This window comes from Buteo buteo, chromosome 19 (genome assembly GCF_964188355.1).
Source record: "Buteo buteo chromosome 19, bButBut1.hap1.1, whole genome shotgun sequence".
Taxonomy (NCBI): Eukaryota; Metazoa; Chordata; class Aves; order Accipitriformes; family Accipitridae; genus Buteo; species Buteo buteo.
This window is the reverse complement of record NC_134189.1, coordinates 12,445,439-12,469,525: the sequence shown is the minus strand read 5'-3', so window position 1 is coordinate 12,469,525 and position 24,087 is coordinate 12,445,439. Positions and strand designations below refer to the sequence as shown.

The window sequence follows — 24,087 nt, the reverse complement described above, 5'->3', positions numbered from 1 at the left end:
AGACCAAACATATCAAATTCAACTAAAAAAAGTGTTGGGGAGGGGAAAGGAAGGGCATTTTGGCTGGGGAGAAAAACGAGAAGAAGGGACTGTAAAGAGAGTAAAGGGCAAATTTTATCTGAGATGTAACAATATCTTTGCAGCAGTAGCAGCAGCGGTTAGCTGGCACAACTTTCTGGACCTAATCTCTTCGACCATTAGTTTTTCATCCGAATGCTCTGCTGTGCGCTGCGGAGAGAGGGGGAGATCGGGATCGCCGCCGCGGCTGCACAGCCCATGCCAGGAACCTCTTGGTACACTGGCTGCATCACCGCGTCCCAGCCCAAGTGAGCTCATGAGGCTCAGCTGGACTCGGAGAGGTAACGCAGACACGTAATGAACACAACTGTCACGGAAAGTCTAAGAGGGACACTTGTTCCACGGACCGGGCGGACAATGAGGAACTGGCGTGCCACCCCCTCTCTCTCCCCCCAGCTGATGCCAAGGCAGGCGGCCGGCCGCCGGCAGATGAATAGCAGGTCTGTTCCAGCAGCTGCGCGTCCTGGTCCAGCGAAGAGAGTCTCTGGGAGCGCAGAGTGCCCCGCTCCGTGCGCCGTCTGCCGAGGAAGGGACCTGGGGGCAAAAGGATGGCCTCGGAAGGGGAGAGCATCAATCTTCAAGTGAGTCTATCTCGGGGAAATACCCGTGGGAGGGAGAGGCGGGAGGGAAGATCCCCGCGTTGGGGGAAATATCCACTGCTCCTATCATTCGCTCCTCAGCTTTGGCAGCCAATTTCACTTGAAAACTCAGTGCTGCTTTTTTTCCTCTGTTCCCCTTTGACAAAAAGCTAGTGGCAGGATCTCTGCCCTGTTCTGCCAGGAGCTGTTATGAGCCTTTTTCCGAAAGAGTGAGGGTAAGAAGAGGGTTATTACTAAAAAGAGCTGCTTTGGGGGGGAAGGAAGGGCAGCAGGGGCAGAAGTTAGCCTTCAGCTCTCAGAAGGAGGCAGCACATACTTTACAAGCTGCAAAAACTTGAGCCATTCCTCATCTCACAAAGCCTTGCTCTGTTTGGCAGAAAGTGCTCCCAATCTGGAGAGGAGGAAAAGAAATAAATACAGCAAATGCTGAGGGAGCACAGAGGCCAGGGTTTCCTATGTAGGGTTTATAGAGAAACAAAACTTCTTGGTGAAGCTCTCCCAGTTCTCTATGTTCCTTTTCTGAGTGTTTGTGTTTTTTAAGAAGGGTGTTTCTTGTGCTCAGCGTGTGTGCTAGGAAAGGGCAACTACCCAAGGGTTTGGAAAAAGAAACTTTTAGAGATTAAATGGAATCAAAATCCCAGATCACAAACACCCATCAAGCTTCAGAAGTTCAAGTCCAGATCCGCACTTCAGACAACTCTGGTGAAGGGAAGAATATGAAGCATTGCCCAGGGCACAGCTTCCAGCCCTGAGTACATGGGCAGCAGGGTCCAAATTTTGCAGCTGATTTTTCTGTCTTTAATGGTCTTTAACATCCTTAGACTTGAAAGTAGGGAAGTCTATCTGGGGTCTCAGTTTTTATTTCTTTGGCCCATGTCAGAGAAACTAAAATGGAAAGATTTGTGCCCTTGGAAATGACCAGGGCAATTATCCTTAACTAGAAAAAAGGACTGAGACTTCCTGATCGTGCAGAACATATCTCCACTGACATACAAGGTGCAGAGCAGATTTTTAAGACCTGGGAACAGTTATGCTCAGATAAGGGACAAGATGACTGAGGAAGATACACAGGTAGCTGTGACGGTTTGTGAAAATGTACTCTATTTAGGACTGAAGAGAGAGGTTAGTCTTTCCTAGAACTAGGTAATAAGGGGAAAAATATTGAGCCAGAAACTGGGGGCAAAGGGCAAAGAGGACAAGAAAATTATGCTAAATAAAAAGTCAAATTAACTCCTTGTATATTAAATCATTCCCCAATGGAAAGTTTCAGGTCTCCTGTGTATTTGAAGCCCAGGTTTCATAGATGAAAAAAATCAGCTTCACCAATTAAAATACTCATCTACTTCTGAAAAATCTGGGGTTTAGATTTTTCTCTTTCAACCCATCTTGAGATTAAGTGAAGACCAAAAGTGATCCTTAGCATCTTCAGCCTTTACAATACTCAAATAAACAAGCCCAGAAGGTCAAAGGTTCCTTGAGTTACAAAATTGAAAAGAGCATACCTATCTGTTTCTAGAGCAGGAAGGTGTGGAGTGTTTCTATCCACCTCTACATAGGTTGCCACAAGAAAAATCATGCTACTGAGATTTTCTTTGCAACACCTTACAGGGATTTCATGAAGCCACCAGACAGTACAAAATATAGGTGAATGCACACAGATTCCTGTATGCTTATGACGGGCAAATATACAGTGCTAGCAGGGGAGAGAAAGAGCATTACCTACGACCACATAGTATGACGGATGCACTCGACCTTTTAACCAAACTAGTGGTAGTTTGGTTCAGGCTCCAAAGGAGGTAAAGGCCTAAGCCGTAAATGGGCCAAGAACTCCTCTAGTTTCAGTCTGTTCTCTGAAAACCCACAAAGGAGCAGAGTGACACAGTGAGCATCGATGCATATGAGCTTGGAACACCGACCATGCGATTAACACATGAATAGCGGGTGGCTTTTCTGAGACTCATTTACTGAGGAACAAAGAAAGTTGTGGGTACAAGAAGTCTCATGCATACCTTTCCCATAGCATGGAATTTGACTACAAGCCAGTCACTTTATTCCATAAATATGACTAATAGGCTAAGTGAGCCTTCTTTGAGCTCTCCCGGCTAAGCAGCCTGGCTGCATGGCAGTGATCTCCCTTTGAGCTGGGACACCTCTCGAGGTTGCTCTTCAAGGCAGAGAGACCTTTTACCAACAGCAGATCTTTGGTAAGCGGCCGATATCTCGCATAACTTTGTAGTATGGTAGCTTTGATTTGCGCCTTGGTAACTTTTATTTTGTCCTGGTAACTTTGATTTGTGCCTTGGTAGTTTTGAACCGTTGTTCAAATGATTGTGCTGTACAGTAATAGAGTGAACCTTGCCATCAAACTTTGTTAAGTTACACTTTTACAATATCATATTAAAACCACTTTCACTAATAGCTTTGATGGTGATTCTTTAAGTGATCTAAATCACCCATTCGCGACAAATCGGCATAGTCGGCAGGATCCTAAATCAGGATTTGCGGCGCAGAGCTGAGACAAGCAGAGGGTCCTGGCAATGACGTGACTTGACAAGTGTGAGGTGAAGGGAGGAGTGATCAGTGGTGGACAAAAGAAAAGAAGCCTTTCAGTTGAAAGTACATTTAAAAGCCTCTTTTGAGTTCCTGCTCTGAGCACTGAAGGCAGAGCAGGTGTCTTCTTGAAAGTTTCCAGCTGTGGGTTTATGACGAGCTTGTGGGAATGTGCACTGCACACTCTGGAGTGGTAATGCATGACTCACTTCTCCTCAAAGAGCTCCTGGATGGAGTAGCAGAAACAGTCGTGGAAGTTAACTATGATACAATAGAGAAATAGGGATTTTTATTTATAGGGAGAGGGTCCTGTGTCTGAAGCAATTGCATAGTACCTACTAGCATTTCTTCTATAACATTTACATGGTCAGGCTATACAGGTAACAATAAAATGCAAACACTGTGAGCCTCTGGCCCAGCACAGGAGAGAGCTGGAAGAGGCAATCAAAATTTAAGAAGGCTCTAAGGAGAACTGCTCAGGCCCCAACTTTTTTGCTTATCCTAAATCATGAGAACAGGAGGTCACTCAGTGAAATCGAAAGTGTCCATAACTCTGGGAGACTCCCCCACCCAGCGTGTCATCAGCCTGTGGAATTTGCCATCTCCTGGAGCAGGTTAGAAGGTCAAATATTGGAGCAAGCACTGAGAAGAGGTCGGGAGGTCCAGTAACAATATTTACAGTTATGCAAGCTAAAAAAGGTACTTTCAAATCCCATAAGCCAATAGCAGGATAAAAATAAATATACTTTTCAGTTCCCTACAGGCAATGGTACAATTGCTGACTGCAAGAAGTATCCTGAATTAGAGAAGTTATACACCAACTGTCCATAAGTGAGACCAAGGACTGCTTTTTAACAGCAAGAAGTATCTCCCATTAATCCACTTTCTCCCTCACAAGAATTTTCTTGTTCTGTGTGTTTCAAAAGAGTCTGTTTTCCAGTTCTGACTTCTAGGAAGACCAGCAAAACCTCAAACTGTGCACACAGAGATGCTAAAAGGAAATGGTAGTGAAATGGAAAAAAAGGCCACAAGGCTGTAGAGCAGCCTCACCAGATCTGTGCCAGCTAGCCAAGTGCTAAGACAAAAGATAAAACTTGAATTAAAATCTTTTAATTAAAAAGATTAATTTACCTATTAAAAGATAAAACTTTAACATGAATTAATTTGAATGATGCATTTTTCTTCCCAGACTTCTCTATTTGGGGCTTCCAAGTGAAACTTTCACCTTCCCCTATTAAGCATCTGCCATTGATGAGAAACAAGGCAGGCAGACCAGCAACCTGATGAGATATAACAGAGTACATCCCGAGACAACTGGGGTCAAAAAAATACATTTGGGATAGAAACAAATAAAACAACCCAACAAGATCCCATCACCAATTTCTTTTTACTTCAGGAAACAAAGATTTATAAATTAGAATAGGAAGTATGGCTTTGATAGTCACATTCTGGCTGATTTATCTGCATTTCTTTATGCTCTTATTCCCCCTGGCTCTCGCTTCCAACCCTTCCATACAGATTTGCAGGGGGCAGAGAGGAGGAGGGAGCCATACAGGACCGTTCTTTTCAGCAGCAAAAGACCCATTACATCTGTTTAGCTGTGTACCTCAGCTGCTGCAGTTCACGATCTGGCATCTTAACACAACCCTGTTTCATCGGTGATTTAAGCTAATGTACCAGACTTTGAATGGGAGCAACTGAGACAACATCCGTTCCACCACTCCCACCACAGCGGCAGTAACCAGGGGAAAGTCTGTGGACAGCTGAAATCAGTAACACTCACACATTATTGCCATGGCTAATTCTGTCAGAGCCCCAGACAAATATTGCAGAATGGAGCAAAGATTGGGGCTGGTTCTAAATGGCTCCAGAGTTTTATTAGGTTTGGATTTTTATACTTTCTTATTCATGAATGGCTGTTATGTTCCATATAAATGGGTGTTTAAGGGATGTGCACCGTATGAATGTCATCCATATTCGTGTTGCAAAAAAAGCTATATATTATATGTTGCATCTTTCTTTTTATAGTTTTTTACTCTTTGGTTTAAAAAATTTACAATCCCCTGGGACAAGTAGCAGAAATAATACCTCACCATTTAGGGAGTCATTCATACATCAAAAGTAAAAAGAGTAAACATAAAATAATCATTCTGGAAAATGGACCCTACACTGAAATTTTTTGGCAGAAGCTATTTGGTGAATACTTTGAATGCAAAATACATCTGTGGAAATAAAGACAGGTTTACAAGCAACTTGCAAGGGAAAAAAAATTTAAATAATTGGATAATTTACTTCCAGTGCTCAGTTTTTGACCAGATCTACAGCGGGAAGATTTTAGAAGGGCAGATAAATCTGACAATGGGGACTTTTCCAAAATGCCCACAAAACAAATGGAAAGTCCCACTTACCACTGTAAATCCCATCTCCCACATGACACTTTCAGTCTAGGCCTGATGAGACGATGCAGGGAGTATGTTCACAACTGAATTAGACTTTTGGATTTGTGGTTTTTTTTGTGGCTGTAACGTGTGCCTTGAGGCTGTGATGTGCTTACAAGTTCTTGGCCTGGGCACGTATTTGCCTGCTTCTGCAACAACAGCCAGCTTGTGCTTTCTAGTGCTGTAAAACCTTTGCTCTCCTTTAGCAATTTCCTATAACAGTGACGATCTAACATTGCCAACTGAGCAGTGTCCCTGCCCCAGTGGACTTCAGTAGCATTATCTGGGTTCTGTAATTTGGGTCTGGATAACGACAATCTGCACTAAAAGAGAGAAAGAGCCTTTCAGAAAGAAAATCACAAGTGCTTCAGACAGCACTATGCCTGTGATATGCCTGTATGGTGTGTGTAACTCAGCCATCAAGAGTTTGAAGAACTTATCTCACTGTGTTTTAAACTAAAGTAACCCAATTACTGCAGCCCCTGAAACAGGATCCCACTCCCCACTCCCTGGAATGCACTTGGAACTGCCTGTGCCATTCATTTGACCCTGGTAAAGCTGGTTCAGAGAGCTAAACTCAGAGAAAGCTAACCACTTTTTGGCAGGGTTAATGCCCTGGTTTGCTGTCCTGCAGTGGTTCTCGGGAGGATCAGACAACTGCCAATGACTAAGACTGTGTGGCCATGAGAGCATGTAGAGGCAGCAGGATCTCTCCTTCAGATCAGTTAGCTGAAGGTCCAAGTCTGGGTGTAGCCAGTGGAAGAAGGATGGAAGACCCAAATGTAGAAATGATTGCTCTTACTAGTGGACATCACTCAGATTGTAGGATTTCGGACTGCTACTTGAGAGTAAAGCCTTTACAGGGCTAGCTAGAGGCTTAGGCAGAGATTCACCATGCCCTAGTCGGTCAAAAGACAGGTGTGAAATAGGATATCACGCTTAGGAGTGAGAATGATCCTACACTTTTCTCCCCCAGCTGCAGGGACATGCAAGTCTGCGTAGCATTACCCACGCTGGTCCCAGAAACCGATAACACTCACACTAGAAGACAGGCAGCATGATCAAAACACACTGAGAAGGAGACTTTCTTACAGCCAGTACTAATTGGTCCTTTGTTCTATAGTCAGATGTGGCATTTCTCCTCTCCTCTGTACATTCCTCCTGCCCTCTTTACCTGGACACGGCCAGCCTTCCCACTTAGAGTGAACATTCACTTATGCCCTTCCCAAACGGGGACGGTATTTTCTTATCTTGAGAAACCGGACCCCAGAGTTTAGGGTATCTGGGGAGAATGAGGAACATGTGGAGTCAAATATACCATTGGAGTTATCCCATGGAAACCAGCGGCCTTACACCGGAGGCTGACCTGGTCCCTCGCACTCCACCTTGTTGAGGGGTGGTGAAAGAAAAGTATTGGCATCTTTCTGAGAGAGGGAGCCTAGTCCCGTGCAGTGCACTGGGCAGGCCACGTGCATTGCGAAGCCCTGCATGTGAAGGCAGAGAAGGGAAAGGGGGCAAAGGGGCTGTTGATAGAGAGCATATCAAATAGTAAATTAGCCTGACTGACCCATCGGTCAGTGAATCTGCTCTCACTCAAACAACAGGCAAGCAGAGGCCTCCCACAGAAGACTACAAGGGACTGCTGTTAAATAGGATTCTTCCGCTGTGTTTAGGGTTAGGGTAGGATTAAGATAAACCTGTGACAGAAAGAAAAAGGCAACGATGTGCCGTTAGAACAGTCGTTTCCTCTGACGTATCTAAAAAGTGGCCTGGCAGTGCTATAGGTCACAGAAAGGAGGCCGTGCTGCCAGAGGACACTGACTGCAGGGCAATCAGACCCCAGGCCCGCTGAGGCAGAGTGCGGTACCAGTGGCGCTGCCTCTTCGGCCTCACAGGGACCAGGGATACCCGGACCTCCCCAGGCTCCGTGAGGGGCTCTGCCTGCAATTGCACATAGGCCCACAGCGACAATGCGTGCCAGTCTACAACATGTGGCACTAGACATACGAGTTTCACCCAGAGCTGGGGCTGCCATAACAGTAAATTATGGGGCTTTTTCTCCCACTGCCTTGTAGGGTCGGTTCATTGCAGACCGGAGCACACAGCACCTCACCTCCGTGTCTGGTAACTATAGCAGAGCCAGAGCTCGTGTCACAGCTAGAAACTGTCAAAAGTTGCGAGGGAGGGGAAATGGGCTGTATAAAAGCAATCTAGGGAAGCCCAGACATTTCCAAAGGGGAGACTGGGAGGGAGAGAGGGAGTCACTTGCATCGGTGGGTGTTGCCACCTCCCCTCAGGTGAAGAGAGGACCCCAGAGGTTGGCAGCTACAAAAGCTTATCAATAATAACAGATTCCTGTGCCTTCTTTATAAAGCTCGTACAACAGAAGCAGGGGGAGCAGAGAGGGAGCAAGGCCCAGGAGGAATGGGGTCTCCCTGAGGGGGTGGGAAGGGGGTGAAGCGGCACAGGACCTGGGGTGACAAGATGGTGCGGGTACAGCACTGAGGGCTGAGGGGATGCTCAGGGCTTTGCGTGGTGGGGGCCCTATGTCCCACCGAGAGCAGCAGCAAGTCAGCGTGGCTGCACCCTGTCCAGGGCAGCCAAGGACAACCCTCCTGCCGCCCCTGTGCCACATTGCCAGCCCGGCTTGTCCTGCTTGCAGCACCCACGCATCAGCCACCAGCAGGACCCCTTTCCCCTCGTTCCATCATCTCCTCCTCAGCCACCACCTTTAGGGGCACCATCTCTCGCTATGTACCTGTTTCACACATTGAAATACAGATACATCTCACCCACACTTGCACCTTGCAGATTGGAGCGCACGAGGAGTGGGTTTTATTTAGTGAGTAATCATAAACCTGGCTATGGTGGTGGTAACACATGGTTCTCCTGGCTGGCCGATGGCAAAACCTCCCAATGAGACATCTTTGTGAGTGGGAGGGAGTCCTCTGCAACATGAAATACCTGTTAAACCACAGCTAAATCAATTTTTGTGTCTTTTGTCAAAAAGTTGCTTCCCTCGGTTTCATTCCAGCCCATGTCTGAGAGCTGAACCACACACTTGCTTCTCTGTTTGTCCTCAGCCAACAAACATACAGCACCTCTGCTCATTTAGCCACTAAAAATGGAAGCCTTCAGCCCAAGTTACCATTTCTCAGCCCTTCCTGAAAAATATGTATTCATTTGTTATGTTTCTTTTCTGAGAACCAAAAATGGGCAATGCTGCATGTATACAATAACCACACACAGTAGTAGTGAGGTTCTCCAAGTATAAAAGGGTGCATGGGCGTTTTCACTGCCATTTCTCCATCCCTGGCTTGTGAGTCAAATGTTTATAAAACTCTCTCTGAGAAAAGGCAATACAAGAATATTGTAATCTAGACTGCCTCGGGTATGTAAACATGTAACAGAAATATTTGAGTTGGACACCAGAATGATGGAAGAGCCCATGTGCAGATGCTGCAAGATTCACATCACCAGTTACCATACACCTTGACACACTCCTTTGAACCAGGCAAGCTATAATTCCTTGTCAAATTATATGAATCAGATGTGTGACTCTATAATTACAGCTGTGAAAACCATTACACTCAGGATCTTAGAAGTTTCTATCCAAAATAACCCTTGGGGAAGAAATTTCTCATGAAGCTGCTTAGGTCAAGGTTCAGCGAGTGCTGGAATTTCTGGGGGAATCCTGTCAGCAGGTTTAGAGAAATGAGAAGAAGAAAATGAGATGATGTACTGGTCTGTGAATTGTTCAGGCTCTTTTTTTTTTTCTTTAGGTTTTTAATTTTTGCAAATATTTATGCATATTTGCAGGAGTTTTTTCTTTGCACTCACAGAACTCCAAATGATATTTTGGGGAACTAAAAAAAAGCCCCAAATTTACCACAGACCTTAGTTATGTGAGAAAAATAACTGCTCCTACCAATCTAACAAGAGGCAAAGGACAATCAACCATTCATCTCTAGCCTATGTTTTACTGAAGGAATGTTTCTGCAGAAATTAACAACACAGCAATACTTTGTAGTCTCACAGGACTCGTGTGAGAAACACGTTCTGCTTTCCCTAGTTCTCCAAGCATTTTGTAAATATCAGTGAGTTTAATTTCACAGTCCCCATATGGAGCAAAAGGTATTTTCCTGCCTATTTTACAGATACTAGGTCAAGGCAGAGATGGTTAAATGACCACTGGTGTACCCGAGGACACACAAGTAAAAAGTGACAGAAGCAGGAAGGAAAGACTGAGCATCTCTGTTTGGATGGGTGGATCGCCATGCAGCAGCAATGTGTTCTGTGGTTTCATTTCTACTTCTTACTGGCTAAATTCTTAATCTCTGTTATTTTTTGTAAGAAATCATTAAAGATTGTTTTATTTAACCATCAGAGACCACTCTGTTACTTCACACAATGTAAAGAAGAACGTTAATTGAAGCTGTCAATAAGAGAACAAACACAATTCCTTCCCTGCTGAATGTAACTTCAACATCAGTTGGAAACAAATTTCGACACCCTTTCAAAAGTTCAGGCACGCAGCTGTGTTTGCGCCTCTTTCTTGGTAGAGCTACAGTCATGCTCAACCATGTCGGTGTAAGAAGCAAACGCCAAAGCCAAAGTGAAACAAGCTAAATTATACTAAACATAAATTCTGACTCAGAATGACCATACACATTCTTGATGCAACTATTTTACTTCAGGTTTGCACCTTTTTTTAGTTGATTCAAGATGAAATGTTCCTGCATGTTGCTGTGTGATTTCAGGCTGTGGCTACACATTTTTTGCTGACTGGAGCTGAAGCGCCGAAGCAGGGAGGTTCATTCTCATCACCACCATCAATTATTATTGCTGCCTCAATGCAACTGCTCAAAGTAATCACTCTATCAAGACTGTCTGGGCTAGGAAACCTCCATTACTGAGTGTCTAAACTAACCCAGATCATTGTGAAAGAAACTGTTTAGGGAATATGCAATCATGCCTTCTAAGGAAGAATTAAGTCCCCTGCCTTCAGAAGTCTGGACAGAGACAGAAATAGCAGGTCCTTTAGATAGGCCTTCATCCATCTTATTGCAATGGGATAATTGTTTGCATTCTTGGATATTTCTTGGCTGGTCATGTTAGCCGAAGATCTAGTTCTTCTGGGATGATCAGAAGACCATGAGGTATACAATCTGGATTCTTCTTAACTTAGACATAAAGAATAAGGAAAACAGATAACAAACACAAATACAATAAAAATATTCCTCCATAACATAAGCACCTGGGTATTTTTCATCTTTTGCCCATGGTGATACCTTGACTGGCAGTCCACACTGATCAGAGAGACATCCAGCAAGAGATTAATATGCTACAAGAAAACATAATATGCTGCTGTTTTCTTTTAAGAGAAACAGATCTGAACTCCATCTTCATGTGCTAGATTCTTGGGAGCTGATTCTGGACCAATTCCTTAGCCAGCCCCCATTTTTGGCATGTGGCTGTGAAAAAGTTGCCGAAGGGAGTTGTGTCAAAGGGCTTTTACTTTGCTCTTAATGGCTCCACGTACAGTCTGAAGGAATCTGAAGCGCTCACGAAATGTGGTTTCCCCTCTGGTGTTTGCTGTTCAGCTGGCTCAGCAGCTCAACCATTTAAAACCATTGTGAGTGGATTTAGCACTTGTGAAATAATGCTGGCCTATTCAGATCCGGAGAGGGATGGGCAAAGTCCACCAGCACAATAAAAGCCCCTCTTCCCTCCTCCTCAGATGAGGAGCCAGGGTGCAACAGAGTTTGAGGGAGAAAACTTATTTTAGGCCTACCAAATTAGAAAAGCTAACACACGCTCAGAGGAGGCAATATCTTCAGCATCCCAGAAAAAGAAAAAAAAAAACCAAAAGAAAAGAAAACAAAAAAAGAAAACACACACACCAAAGACCAGCTACTTAAGTATAGGAAACAAAGCATGAAAGAGAGAAAGAAAAAAAAAAAGAGGAGTGCAGCCCCAGAAGCAAGCTCCAGCGTGGTGTGGTCCACAAAATGACAGATTATGAATGCTAGGAAGCCAAATGGGGGGAACAGATACAGAGAACTGAGAGTCCTGGTGGTCTCTGTCCCCAGAAACGAGAGAAGATGGAGCTCCCCACTTCATCCTAGCCTGAGCTACTAAGTATAGCAAGACGTGTGTTTCATCTCTGAGTTGATCTAATGCTCAATTATTCTGCTGAGACCATGAAAAAAGAGAGATAACTAAGGCCATCTCTGATGTGGACAGCATTGCAGGCACGCTGTAGATCTGTATCTTTATGCAGAGATTTGAACTCAGGACCAGGCTCAGACAGGCAACTCAAGAGCAGATGGTAACAGGTCTTGGTGGCTACTAATTAGGTTAGCTTTTGGTTAGTGATGTTGAGCTGAGTAGCCCTCTGATTCATTTCCAACCCCCTCTGTGCTACCTTCAGCCACAAGCCTCCAGGCATCACCCTGAGTTACTGAACTAGGTAGTTTAGAGTGTTCACTTTTTTGGGCCATGGCAAAATGGCACTTGTCTTATGGATCCCCAGGTGGGGGAAAGGGCTCGGGGTTCGGATGTGGGCCAGCGTGTTGGTGAACTCAGGTGTTTACAGCCAGGGTGGAGCAGGGTCGTTTTAAAGCGCTTCCTCTTGCCTCACTTGCACAACGTACAAACAGGGACATTATCTCTCCTGTGGGAGCGACTGACTCAGATGCTTGGCCAGCTGCAGGGAAAGGTGTCCCCGTAGCCGCCAACAGCAAAGAATAGCTGAAAAATAAAAAGATGCATTGCTCTGTGGCTGCAAATGATAACAATACATTCCTCTATTTTGATCCAAAAGCAATTTTTTTCTTCCTTTGTTCCCCTCCCTGTTTTTTCCTATCTGATGAGAGCTAGTTTCTCAGCTAGGAGCCCAGCCTTTCTGTTATTGGTATGCCTAACACAATTTTTATATTCCTCCCATTTTTTTATTTCACATATTATCAAATGACTTATGAAAAGTAAAGTTCAGCCAACTAAACATCAAAGGAGTTACGCAAGAGCAAGTAGCACTGAGCTTTACCATGAGCCCTGTACAGTTAACCATGTATGTCCATGGACTTGATAAATCTGTTTATGAAGTACGTTGTAGGTATATACTGTTGCAGATCTGGCTGGAGCAGTCTGAAAGGATACTGGTCTCAGTGGCTATCCTTCAGCCAGAAGACACTGTCTCCAGCACTGTTCTTGACCTCTCTGATAAATAAGGAGCAGTATCTGGCTGAGTAATTCCTCCAGCTATATCAGCCATTTCCATACACACGATACATTTGTACCCTGCACATGGCAAAGTACTTCTTCATTTGTTATCATCTTCTCAGTAGGCATAATTGTAAGGTTGATTCAGCAGAAATGAGAGCAACACTTGTGGGAACTTTGTCTTAGGACCAGCAAAATACACAGGCTAAGAGAAGGCTGTGATTTACTGATCACAATCTTTGTATGGAAAGATCTATGTTCTTTGAAGGCCCTCTTCTCCTCCTGGTGCATTATGAAGGGCAGGTAGGGCTCTGTGACTCCTCTTGGTTGTGCTATAGATAATATTCTGTGGGCTCAAAACTGTGGGAATATTGTATCTGTTACCAAGCAGTATTCAGCCTGCCTTTTGCCCAAGGCACCTGTATTACGTATACAATCAACGCTAACATGTTGATACCTGCGAGCAGAGGGAAATTCACATTCTGTACTCAAATGCTGCAGGATCTGAGATGTTAGGAGGATGTATGAAATTAAGGTAGGGAGGGCAGGGAAGGAGAGGACAGACTTCGCAGTTACGTTTAAATGTAATAGGTGTAGCTGAGTGAGGGCCTTCAAGATGGAAGATTGAAAAGGTATCCTTTGAGGCAGTATTTCTTCAGAAGGTAGATTACAAGGTAAAAGGTCTTCAAAAGGCCCAACAAAAACAAGACTGTTTGGTGCCAGGGTCAAGAACTGAGGAGAAAAATTGTAATGATATCACTAAACATTTATCTTCCTCTCAGGCAGGGATAAATACAGATTAAGAGTCACTGGTCATGATAATCATATTAATAGGTGGAAAGAAGTTTCTTTTGCCCGTCTTCTCTGGTCATGTCAACAGCATCATCAAACAGAGTGTCAGGGTGTTCAAACAGGATATGAGAAACGGTGAATAAGAAAAAAGGGACAGACTGGCATTTGTTTTTCGTTTTTTTCAGAAAAAAAGACTGTAGTGAGTGCACAGAAAGGCACCACAAAACCACTTCATAAAGCTACTGCACAACATACTGACAATAAAGCTGAGCTGCTCCAACAACAGTGAGCTCTGCTGGGGAAGGCAGAAACCAGAAAAGGGACAGTGTGATCAAAAGTGAATAAACTATAAGGATAAACTCCTCCCATCACTTTGTGCTACTTATATGTAAATGTTTCAATGCACAACTAAAACTGGGAGCTAATATGAGCTTCTTCTCTGAGCCCATGCCAATTAATGACCATCACAAACGCTACGGCGTTTCAAACACAGGCACCCAGAGCCTAGTCTGCCTCACGTGGTTCAGGGTTTTTTTTCCTCCTTCTCCCTAACTCTTCCATCCCTCCTCAAACACTCAGGATTTCATTTGGACAGAGCTTTTTGGCTACCCTCTTAGAACAATCCAGCTCCCGTACAAAACGCATACTGAGTGAACCCCACTTGAAATCCAAGGCATTTGTTCTGCATCACTGGTTCCTACTTCTTTTGTCCCTTGGTCATCTTGAAGTGAGAAACTACAGGATAAACACCAGATACAGTGACAAAGAAATCATAAGAAACTTCTGTTCCTGCAAAATTTTGTTTCCTGCTCCAGAAACTTACATGTTCAGTGGCTGAATGCGAATGCATTTCAGAAGAAGACTGTATTTGCAGAATTCGGGCATTCAATTGTCAGAGAAATGGTTATTCTGCTTTAATTTCCTCCCACTCCTATTCTGGCCCAGAGGCATTTGCTTCCCCAATACAGTCTCCTAGCAAGGCCTCATTTGCTACACCCCTTCCCAAAGGTCTCTCAAAGCAATGTCTACCCAGGAGATCTCTGAAAAACACAATTGTCACTAAGGGGAGTTGGGCCTCCCTTTAATTTCTGCTATGCTGTACTATAGCTCCTCATTATAAAGTTAGCTCTTAAAGGTTCTTTGTCTCTCCAGGGTTGAAAGTTGCTGACTGAATGTCTGGGTCCAATTTTCCACCAGTCCTCCTTTAACTGGCCATTCTCAGCTATGCAAAGTGCTTGCATAATGCTACAAGATCATTCACATCAATCTTATTTAACATTTTGAACCTGTTTTGCAAAGGGGTTAATGAGAAAACAAAACACAACCTGTATAATCAGTCACCAGAAAAAAGTACCAGCCTAATCTTTTAATATAGAGCCTGAACAGCAGTTCTTTTCACAGAGGGAAGAGGAGTGACATTTTTTCTAATCTGAGAATGTAATTCCCAGGGACAGTGTATGAGAAAACAACAGTAATCTACAGAACACCCAGGAACAGTTGTTGAAAGATTCCCAGGGTGTTACTTTTGGCAGGACATCAGGTTCCAATAAAACCTACTGAAAACACTAGACTAACAACAATAATAATAATACTATTTTACACAGATGCAGTGTCTTTCATCCAAGGGCCACAAAAGGCTTCTGCAAATGGTGGACAAGCTCCTTGAGGGGGGGTAAATGAAATGATGCTCCATAGATGTTGCCACTGATTCACTGATTTAGAAGATAGGTTATTGTGTTCAGAGTGTTAGAGGGTACAGAAAGAAAAGAGTTAACATGTATAGGCAAGCTTGGGAGCATTCTTTGTAGTGAACTTGCATAAACATGGTAACCTATTTTTTAATGTTTTTAGTAAATCAACTGCTGACATTCCACATACACAATTTGAGCACCTGTACACAAATCAGGTAACCAAAGATTACATTGTGCAAATACACAAAGTAGTAGGTGAGTTCATGCACAGCTACTTGCCTCTGATGTGAAATTCTATATCCTATGCTTGCAATTCCTGCTTGGCATGCTCTTGTATGTTTTCTGAGACCAGTCTGGGACTTTAAAAATATATATAACCATATATAAGTACATGAAAAGTTAGGGACTAGAAATAAGAGATTGGTGTAGACCACTTGTGAACTGCTAGAAGTTTTGGATCCAGACCCACACTTTGCACTGTTAGCCTATCTCTTCAGGGGAACCATTCCACAGTGTGGCTACCTTTCACAAAACCCAAGATGCTGCATCACTCTGGGCCACATATGAATCTCAGCCTATACTTTATAAACCATATCGTGAAGATGTTGCTGGTGGTGTTATAGTGGCAAAATTTCCAGTGGAAATACAGCTTCTACTGCATCATTAACAGCTTTTATGGCTTAATTGGATTGCTTACAACTTTTTGGCACAAGTATACTATCAAACGTTGCCACACTGGCCTTACCTAAGTGACATTAAGAGGACTACACATATTGAGATAAGTGGTTCCTTTCCTCAGGGTGTCTCAGTGTGTGTTTCACATGAGGATTACATTTTGCTCTTTGTAGCCATTTCCAGAGTCAACATCACCCTTGTTTCCCAGCCCAGCACTCTAATCATACAGCAAAAGCTGTTGAGAAGTCACTGTCTGTGCCCCGAACACACAGACACACGAAATTCCTACTCACTGTTTACATGAAGGAAATTACGCGAAACAAGTCATGCTTCCTCTGTGTCATAAGGGTAACAACAATAGCAACGAAGGTTTTGTCATGACACCCCCAGTCTAAGGCAATGACTAACAACCAGAAAGATTAGATATCAGGATGATCTAATAGCCTGCTGCTCCCAAAAGGGGGAGGTCCTGCTCCTCTTCAGCCTATGACCCTTTGCTCCCTCCTTATCTCCTGCTTCCAGAGACACATCCCACCTTGTCCTTGTGGTGGCATTTGCCAAACACTTCTCACAAACAATTCAGCTCATTAAGGGTGGAGAAAATAGTCTGTTTTTTCTTTTCTTTTATTTTCTTTTCTTTTTTTTTTTTTTTTTTTTTAATTTAGCTTGGCTTAATGAGCCGAATTGGCTCAGAACAGGGTCTTATGAAAGCAAGAGTGCAAGACACTACAAGACTCATAGCAGGAGCATTTGCTCTGGACTCTTAGATCACCATAGCTACAAGGTGTAACCCTCAGAGTTATGCAGAAGATACTCTCTTGCCGGTAGTCTCACTTTTTCATATGGATGAGCATAGCTACTTTCTGAGATAATTTGTTCAAGCCAGGAAGGGGATTAGCAGAATAATTGGTGTAATTCAGAAGTTGTCTTCGGCTACCAATGCAGAAGAGAGAATAATTCTGGCCTCTTAGAGCTGTACCATACAATAACACAAAAGAATGAAGAGGCGCAATTAGAACTGATGACACACAACTGGAATAGCTTTTATGGGTTGAACATACTGTGATGGCAAGGCATCACAGCCACTAAGAGCTATGTAACGCTTTACTCACTATCAGATATACCCACATGTCTTCCCTGTGGCTTGAAACAGCATCTATCACTAGGCTAAAATGTACAGAAGCACACCAAGCACCATGAGTCACTGCAGAATTCAAGTCCATTTTCTCCATCTAGTTTTGCTTACCCTGGACATGGAGGGCACCTTGTCAGAATCCTTAAAGAAGCTTCAACACCACCCCCACTAGAGTATCTTCACTTCCCCATAAATGCATGTGCATTTGCTCCTTTCAGCCCTCAGTTTCTGCACAGAGACAACAGATGTGTAACTGCTATCATTGGACATAGGTTAAAAGTTTACAAATGGGTCTCAGCAGCTGTATTTGGAAGCTAAGTTCTGAGAAAGTGAACTCTTCTCATCTTTCCAGATTTTGGTTTTGAACAACCCCATAGTTATGGTCAGAGATTAGAGAGATTTTTGTGGTGTTAAAAGAATGGTTTGGAATTTCTTGTCCAGCCATCTGCCCTCAAAACTTAGCAGATGACTCACTAGCACTCACCTCCATTTGTTACTGAACTAAAACTTTTATCTCCTCAGCTTCTTGTAAAGTTCCACTCTGTATCTTTTCAGAAGCAGAGCCTGTTCTAATATGAAAGACCAAACAATGTGGGAAGTGCAACTCAGAATTCAAGTTTTCAAAAGTGCTCATGTTAAATTCCGGCTGAGCTAATATGCACGTATGCACAGAGGCATTTGCACGCATAAATCACAGCTTGCTTACATCTGGCACATGCAAAGAGCACACTGCTTGGCACACTGTTTAAATGTACTTCAACTACTGGACTGCATTCAGGTCTGCAGATAATTTTGAAAAAGTTTCTTTGCAGTCAGGAGACACAAAACCTTACTATTTTGCTGATATGTATCAAAGATGCTCACTGTTGCCTGCTGTTTCCTGATGAAACTTCTGCAGCCTTGCATCCGTGGGATTATCAAAATAGGTGCTTTTCATTCTTGGGTACTAGAAAAGCTGTCTCCATACCCCAGGTGTTATTTGTTTACCCTGCACAAGTTCGGAGCAGCACTTATAAGCAACCACAGTTCGTAAGTTAACTGCATAGTTTGACCAAGGTCCAATTTCAAGTAAAACAGCTATCTAAAGCAGCAAGTAGTTACACCATTTTACCCAGATTGAATAGTCTATTGCAGTCTCACAGAAGCCGCTCACCATTTTGCTTGCATATTCAGCCCCAACTATAGAAGATATGCCCAGAGAAGTCCAAGCTAAAAATATCAAACTGGTGCCACACCTAGATTGCTTTTACCACCTTGGACCAGATTAAGTGCACATTGTTTGTGAAAACCCATTAGTCAGTACAATGTTGATCACAACTCTTTAAACTGTATTTTTTTTCCCCTGCAAGTGGGTCAGATTCCTTCTGGGTCCAAAATGATAGCTTTTGAGAAAGGAATACTTCTTTTACTCTTAACCTGGAAATTTACAATCTGCTCAGAACTGCTTTCGAGTTATGCAAGTCCAGATCTGTATTTCTTTCATAATTGTCTACCATGGTAACAAATAGGGCAGCGCCATGTCTGGTCCCTCAAGCTCTGTACTTGTGCCAAAGATAACCAGTTATACTAGCATAATTAATTTTGATGCATTAATAACACAACAGCTTTTGTCTTTACCAGCCAGCATATTTGCCAGTAAGATTTGGCAAACATAATTTAGCAAAGTCCTTTCCTCTGTTAACAGGGAGAACAATCCCTGAGTTTAAAGATCAGGGGAGGAATCTTCATTTAGGGATTAATCATCACTTTATAACTCCTGCAAAATTCACACTCGAGGCTCTGATTTAGTTATATACAATAACTGTGGCTTGCTAATTAAGAGCAACATGGGTATTAGCCTTTCTTCTTTTAGGTTCTTAAATTGCTGATTTAAAACTTCTCTCAGTCTGAGAAGTATTTCTAAATATCTGAAGTGTGAAATAGCAAGGACATTTGCATCTCCAGCCAAACCCACAGAGGTTGGAAAGAAAGGCATGATTTACATTCAATACCTCAACCTATAACCTGGAGGACATCTGGAACTCTTCAACACCAACCTCCACTCTATGAAAGAGGGGCTCCTCTCCTGTGGGTACAAAGCAGATTCACCTTTTGACTGCATTTGTCGTCACTGAGGGAGCTTTAGCTTGAGGTTATCCATTCCCTCCTATGACTTGTATATGAGACAAAGCAAGTAGTACTCCAGAGATATGTGAAGTCTTTCTGAACTCATTTGAAATCTTGTCTTGGTCTTTCACTAGAGTACCTAACAGGTACCCTGCTTTTCAGCTCATGCAGGTTTTCCCAAAGATCCCCAAACACTCTCTATTTATTGTGAAGTGCAAAGAAAAGAAAATGGTTTCTCCATCTTACTTAAGAAAGAAAAAAGGCTTCACTTTTGAATTCCAAAGTAGATTTCGATTAGCCCTACTTATTTATCAGTACCAATAAAACTACTTTTGTGGTACAAAGAACTTAATTCACAAGGTTCAGTCCACCAGATATGCTGGATGTTAGTCTAGTCCCTTACAGATGGAGTTTGATGGAGTTGAAGAGTGCTTCTGAATGGCTGGGGTCATGGGATGATACCTCATCTTAGCTTGATTAAGACAACATTTCTTCTGATCACATATTATTAAGAAAGGTGTGATTAACTTTGACTTCAGTAGTCTGTAGAAATTTTTTATTTTCCTGATTCCTTTGAGCCTGAACTGGATTTGATAGCAGTTTTTAATTATGAAATTTGATGCCAACTTTCATTCAGTTGCATCAATAGCCTTAACTTTTTTCCCCCAAAGTTTCACTTTGTTCACTGCTTTATGCTACCAAGACTTGGTAATCCCTTTGTAGCTGCAGAATTTCTCTATAAAAAAAAAAGAAAAAAAGGATTAAAAGCACACAAGATCACTTGCTGTACCAAATCAAAGCTTTCAAGAATACATGGCAGCATGGAAAATGTGTGGAGATGTGAGTAAGAAGAGATGAATGACAACCCTGGAGACAGTGGCAGAATGCAGCTATGCACAGGAGCACAGCACCAGTAGGGGCAGGCCTGGGGACAGACATTACGCAAATTAGGCAACCATGTCCCCATCATGAGGGGTTCCACAGGGAACCACGTGACCCTTTTCCTATTGACTTTGATGAAGGGATTCTGAAGGTAGATAGTTAAATCATTTCAGCTGGGACATCTTCAATATGGGGTAAACATTCACACTGGAATGGTATACTCCTTCTGCTTCCTCAGTGTCGAGGCGCAATAGCACATTGACCGAAAAGATGTTCTAAGGATGATTGTGGTATGTAGGGGTGATGGGGGGAAAACGGTGGTGGGGCAGCATCTACGTTATTACTCAGAGCCTTTCAAGTGCATCTGCAAGGCATGCACATTGTATAGCCCCATGCTGCAGTAGCAGAAACGGTTTGGGGGGGTCTTTGGAATGGACAAAAGTGAATAGAATGAAAACCATTTGTATGGGACACTACTATTAGATTTCATTATGGTCAGTCTTTCTATGGGATCCTGGATTCCCAAAGGAAAATAATTGCCAGGAAGGTCCTTTCTGTGTATTTTCCAGGTAGCTGCAATAATTTCTTTCATATGGAGATGTCATTTCCACAATGCAGTGATTTCTCAGTCAGTTCAAGCACATATTCCAGAGAGTACAGACTTGCAAGTTGTCCAGAAACACTAGGCAGTCCAAATGGAGCTGCCTGTTCATTTAACTGTCAAATATATAGCTGATGTAAGAAGTGCTTTCTCTGTTTTCATCTCCATTTCTAGATGTACTCCAAGGGATTAAATGCAGTTTTAAAAGCACTTATGATCTGTTTGCAGTAGTAGCCGTCTCTTACCCTAGCTGTAGCTGGAAAAGCTCAGACCAACTGCAGTGATTTTGCTAACATTCCAGTGACCTGACTATTCACAGGGACAGGGTATTTTTGATAGCAAGCCCTTAATTCTTCATCCTGTAGACCCAGCTGGTCCACAGAGGCTGACATCATTTGACCACAAAATATAAGATACTAACCACTTGAGCTTTTGCCAGAGTAGAGTTTGATAGCTGAGCAGTGATTAAAATTTCTTTTGGAATCAGTGTCCACTATATATGCTGTTATTCACCAGTGGCACGCATTCAATGTCTTTATGCAATTGGCCAGTAGGTTTTTTTTTCTATGGATATATTTGCCAAGATGAAAAACCAGAAAAAATTTAAACCATTTCCAATGTGTTTCCAACTGCTGAGCTATGTTTTCTGAACCACATTGTTGAGTCGTGATCTAAACTTAATGAATATTCTCCTGGGCAGCTGATATTCAGTGATTCTCCATTTTCTTTTTCGATTATGATCTGTAAATCATTGAACATTAACATTATCAAGTGGGGCTACACTTATGCACAATCTGGGTTCATTACAAGGCAAGTTGTAATATGCAGTTATTTCTTCCTCTCTCTAGGTTTAAAAATCTAGTCTGGAATGATTTTATAGTCTTCTTTGGAATGAAGAATACTCCTGAAACAAAAAATGTCCATCTTTCCAAATATATGCTGGTGTTACTAAGGCTGGTTTGACAACTGTGACATATGCATATTTCACAGCAAAGTTTTGGTTTTGTTTGGGTTTTTTTTTCCCAGGCAGCTCAGTCTTCTGAAAGAGCTGATGATGAAATATTGAACAAGCATTGTTAACATTTAGTTGGAGCAATCTAACAGCTTAGCCATAAGTTTTAGTGAGAAGAATATCTTGATATGGAATTATTTTCGACTGAAAAAAAAAAGACAGTTCTAATAAATCTTTTCAAAACTGTGTTGATTGAAAGAAAGTTTGTGAAAGCTTTCCACCTTTGAAATAGTTCTTTATTCTGGATTGATTGTCCTGGTATTTTATGTTACAAAACACTTAAAATATTGTTGGATTAGTTAAACCATTTTCTCTCAACATAATATAGATACTTTTTTTCCCTTTGACTTTTCTTTCCCAGACAATTTTGAAACACTTAGCACCATCCTTCCAGATCAAAACAAAATAAACTGAATGTAACCAAGTAATCAGTGCACATTACGCACTCTCCTCTGGATCTGAGCCACACAAGATCTGGATCAGTTACAGCTTTCTGCTGAAAAGCTTGGCTCTTCACCTCAGGCTGCAGGGACTCACATGTTCAGCTTTGGACGTTCTCTAGTTAAGACTTCAGTCTCAAAGCACTAGCTATCACAACAGTATCAATACTCACTGGATTCTGTAATCCTAGTGCTGTAAAACTCACTGAGTGGGTGGTCTTAGTAAACACAGAGCAAATTCCAAACTCTGTAGCAAGATATCTTGAACAAACACTTTGTACTTATAATACACCGATTAATAAAACGGGAGAGTTCAGGTTTTATGAGACTGTTGCATGGTGAACCGAGATTTTCTGCATCAAATGTTTCCTTTTCTTGATCTTGGAAAACAGATGAAGAGCTGAAAGCAGTCAGTTATCCACTATGTAATTATCGATTATATATAACTATTGGTTGAGATGCAAGTTTTCTCCAGCTGAATACAACAAATCTTAACTACACTACAAGAAATTGAATGATGGTTGCTAGCGCATGTAGTTGGCGTTGTTACAGGTAAACCCTGGAAAGAGTTAGAAATTTACCAGCCAAAACCAGCTAGTGCTCACACTGTTCCAGCATATACCAAGAATCAACCCCTTTCTAATCTGTTGTCGAAGCGTTAACCTATTCCTGCGCTGCTTCACATGGCTTTGGTGTATAAGAGTGAAGCAGAGGAATGTCTTGGTTCAGGATTTGACTCAGATAGTGGCCATGTCTCTGGCTGCTGTGTTTTTATGTTACTTCCAGATATGCAGATACCTCTGCAGATGTTTGTAATCTACAGTTTGACAGGGCAGGCTTAGCTTCAGCACAGCAGCCAGATGGATTTTGTATGCTAAAGTCTGCCCTTCAAAGGAGGATATCACATGTACTGGTATGCCAAGGGCTTTTAAGTAGTTATTCAGATCTTCATAATTCATCACTATCTTGATTTTATGATGAAATTATTATGATCATGAAGCCACACATATGACATCCCTCTGGTGCTCTTGGTTATTCACGTATTTGACAGATCCTGCAGAAGATCATGCAATGCTGAGGCCAAGAGCTGGACAAAACAACACCTTCAGGTGCTGTTCCATAGTAGCGTTCTGTCGAAGTAACCATTACAGGGAAAGACAGAACAGGAAGATCCTTCAGGTGGTTCAATACCCATCCAGCTTGTCATGCAACTGCAATAGCATTAGTACAGTTCCACAGCCTTTTCAAGGGACATAAATCTATTTAAGCCTTGCATAATCCTACTGACCAACCATTTACATCTTTGGGATTTCATTAAAGCTAGGTGAATCAATTCAATAAAAGAAACTTTTGATGTCAGGACATAAACAGATCTGAATGATACGCTGCCTTCACTGTCTATTTAACTCTGCAATTTATTGTCTTTCCAAGTCACACTAGATTATTTATAGTGAGGAAAATAATAAGAGATACAGATATATGGGAGAGATCTTAGAACGTGTGCTATGTCCTGGCAGGAAGCTAAGCAAAAGCAGAGAAGTCACTTCAGGAAAAATACAGCTTCCTTAAAAAAAAAAATAAAAAATCCAGTAATAAGAGAAATGTATTTTGTCATCATCACATGGCAAGGTCCTTATGGGCACACTTGGTTTTGGAATCTATTAAACTTACACTTTTTGGCACCAATATCCTGATCCCACAAAGCTGTTTGAACAAAGATGTTACACAGGCTACTTGATTAAACTAAAGAATTGACTAAGCCTAACTTTACCCCCAGTGTAATAGCTTGATAGAATAACTGCTATACCAGCACCAAAGCTGACTCAAGTTTACCAGTGTACAGCAATACATTTCCAAAGTTTAG

At 42.4% G+C, this 24,087-nt stretch overlaps 1 protein-coding gene across 2 annotated transcripts in view; it reads left to right on the top strand.

Annotated features, from left to right (window-relative positions):
* The first annotated feature begins 374 nt into the window (after positions 1-374).
* NINJ2 (ninjurin 2) overlaps positions 375-24,087 on the top strand; it is a 49,767-nt gene continuing 26,054 nt past the window's right edge. The window contains exon 1 of one of the 2 annotated variants that reach the window (XM_075051074.1): positions 375-659. In XM_075051074.1, coding sequence (XP_074907175.1) covers positions 627-659 — 33 coding nt within the window. In that variant the 5' untranslated portion in view covers positions 375-626. The remainder of the gene's footprint in view (positions 660-24,087) is intronic. The other variant, XM_075051073.1, reaches the window with a different exon arrangement.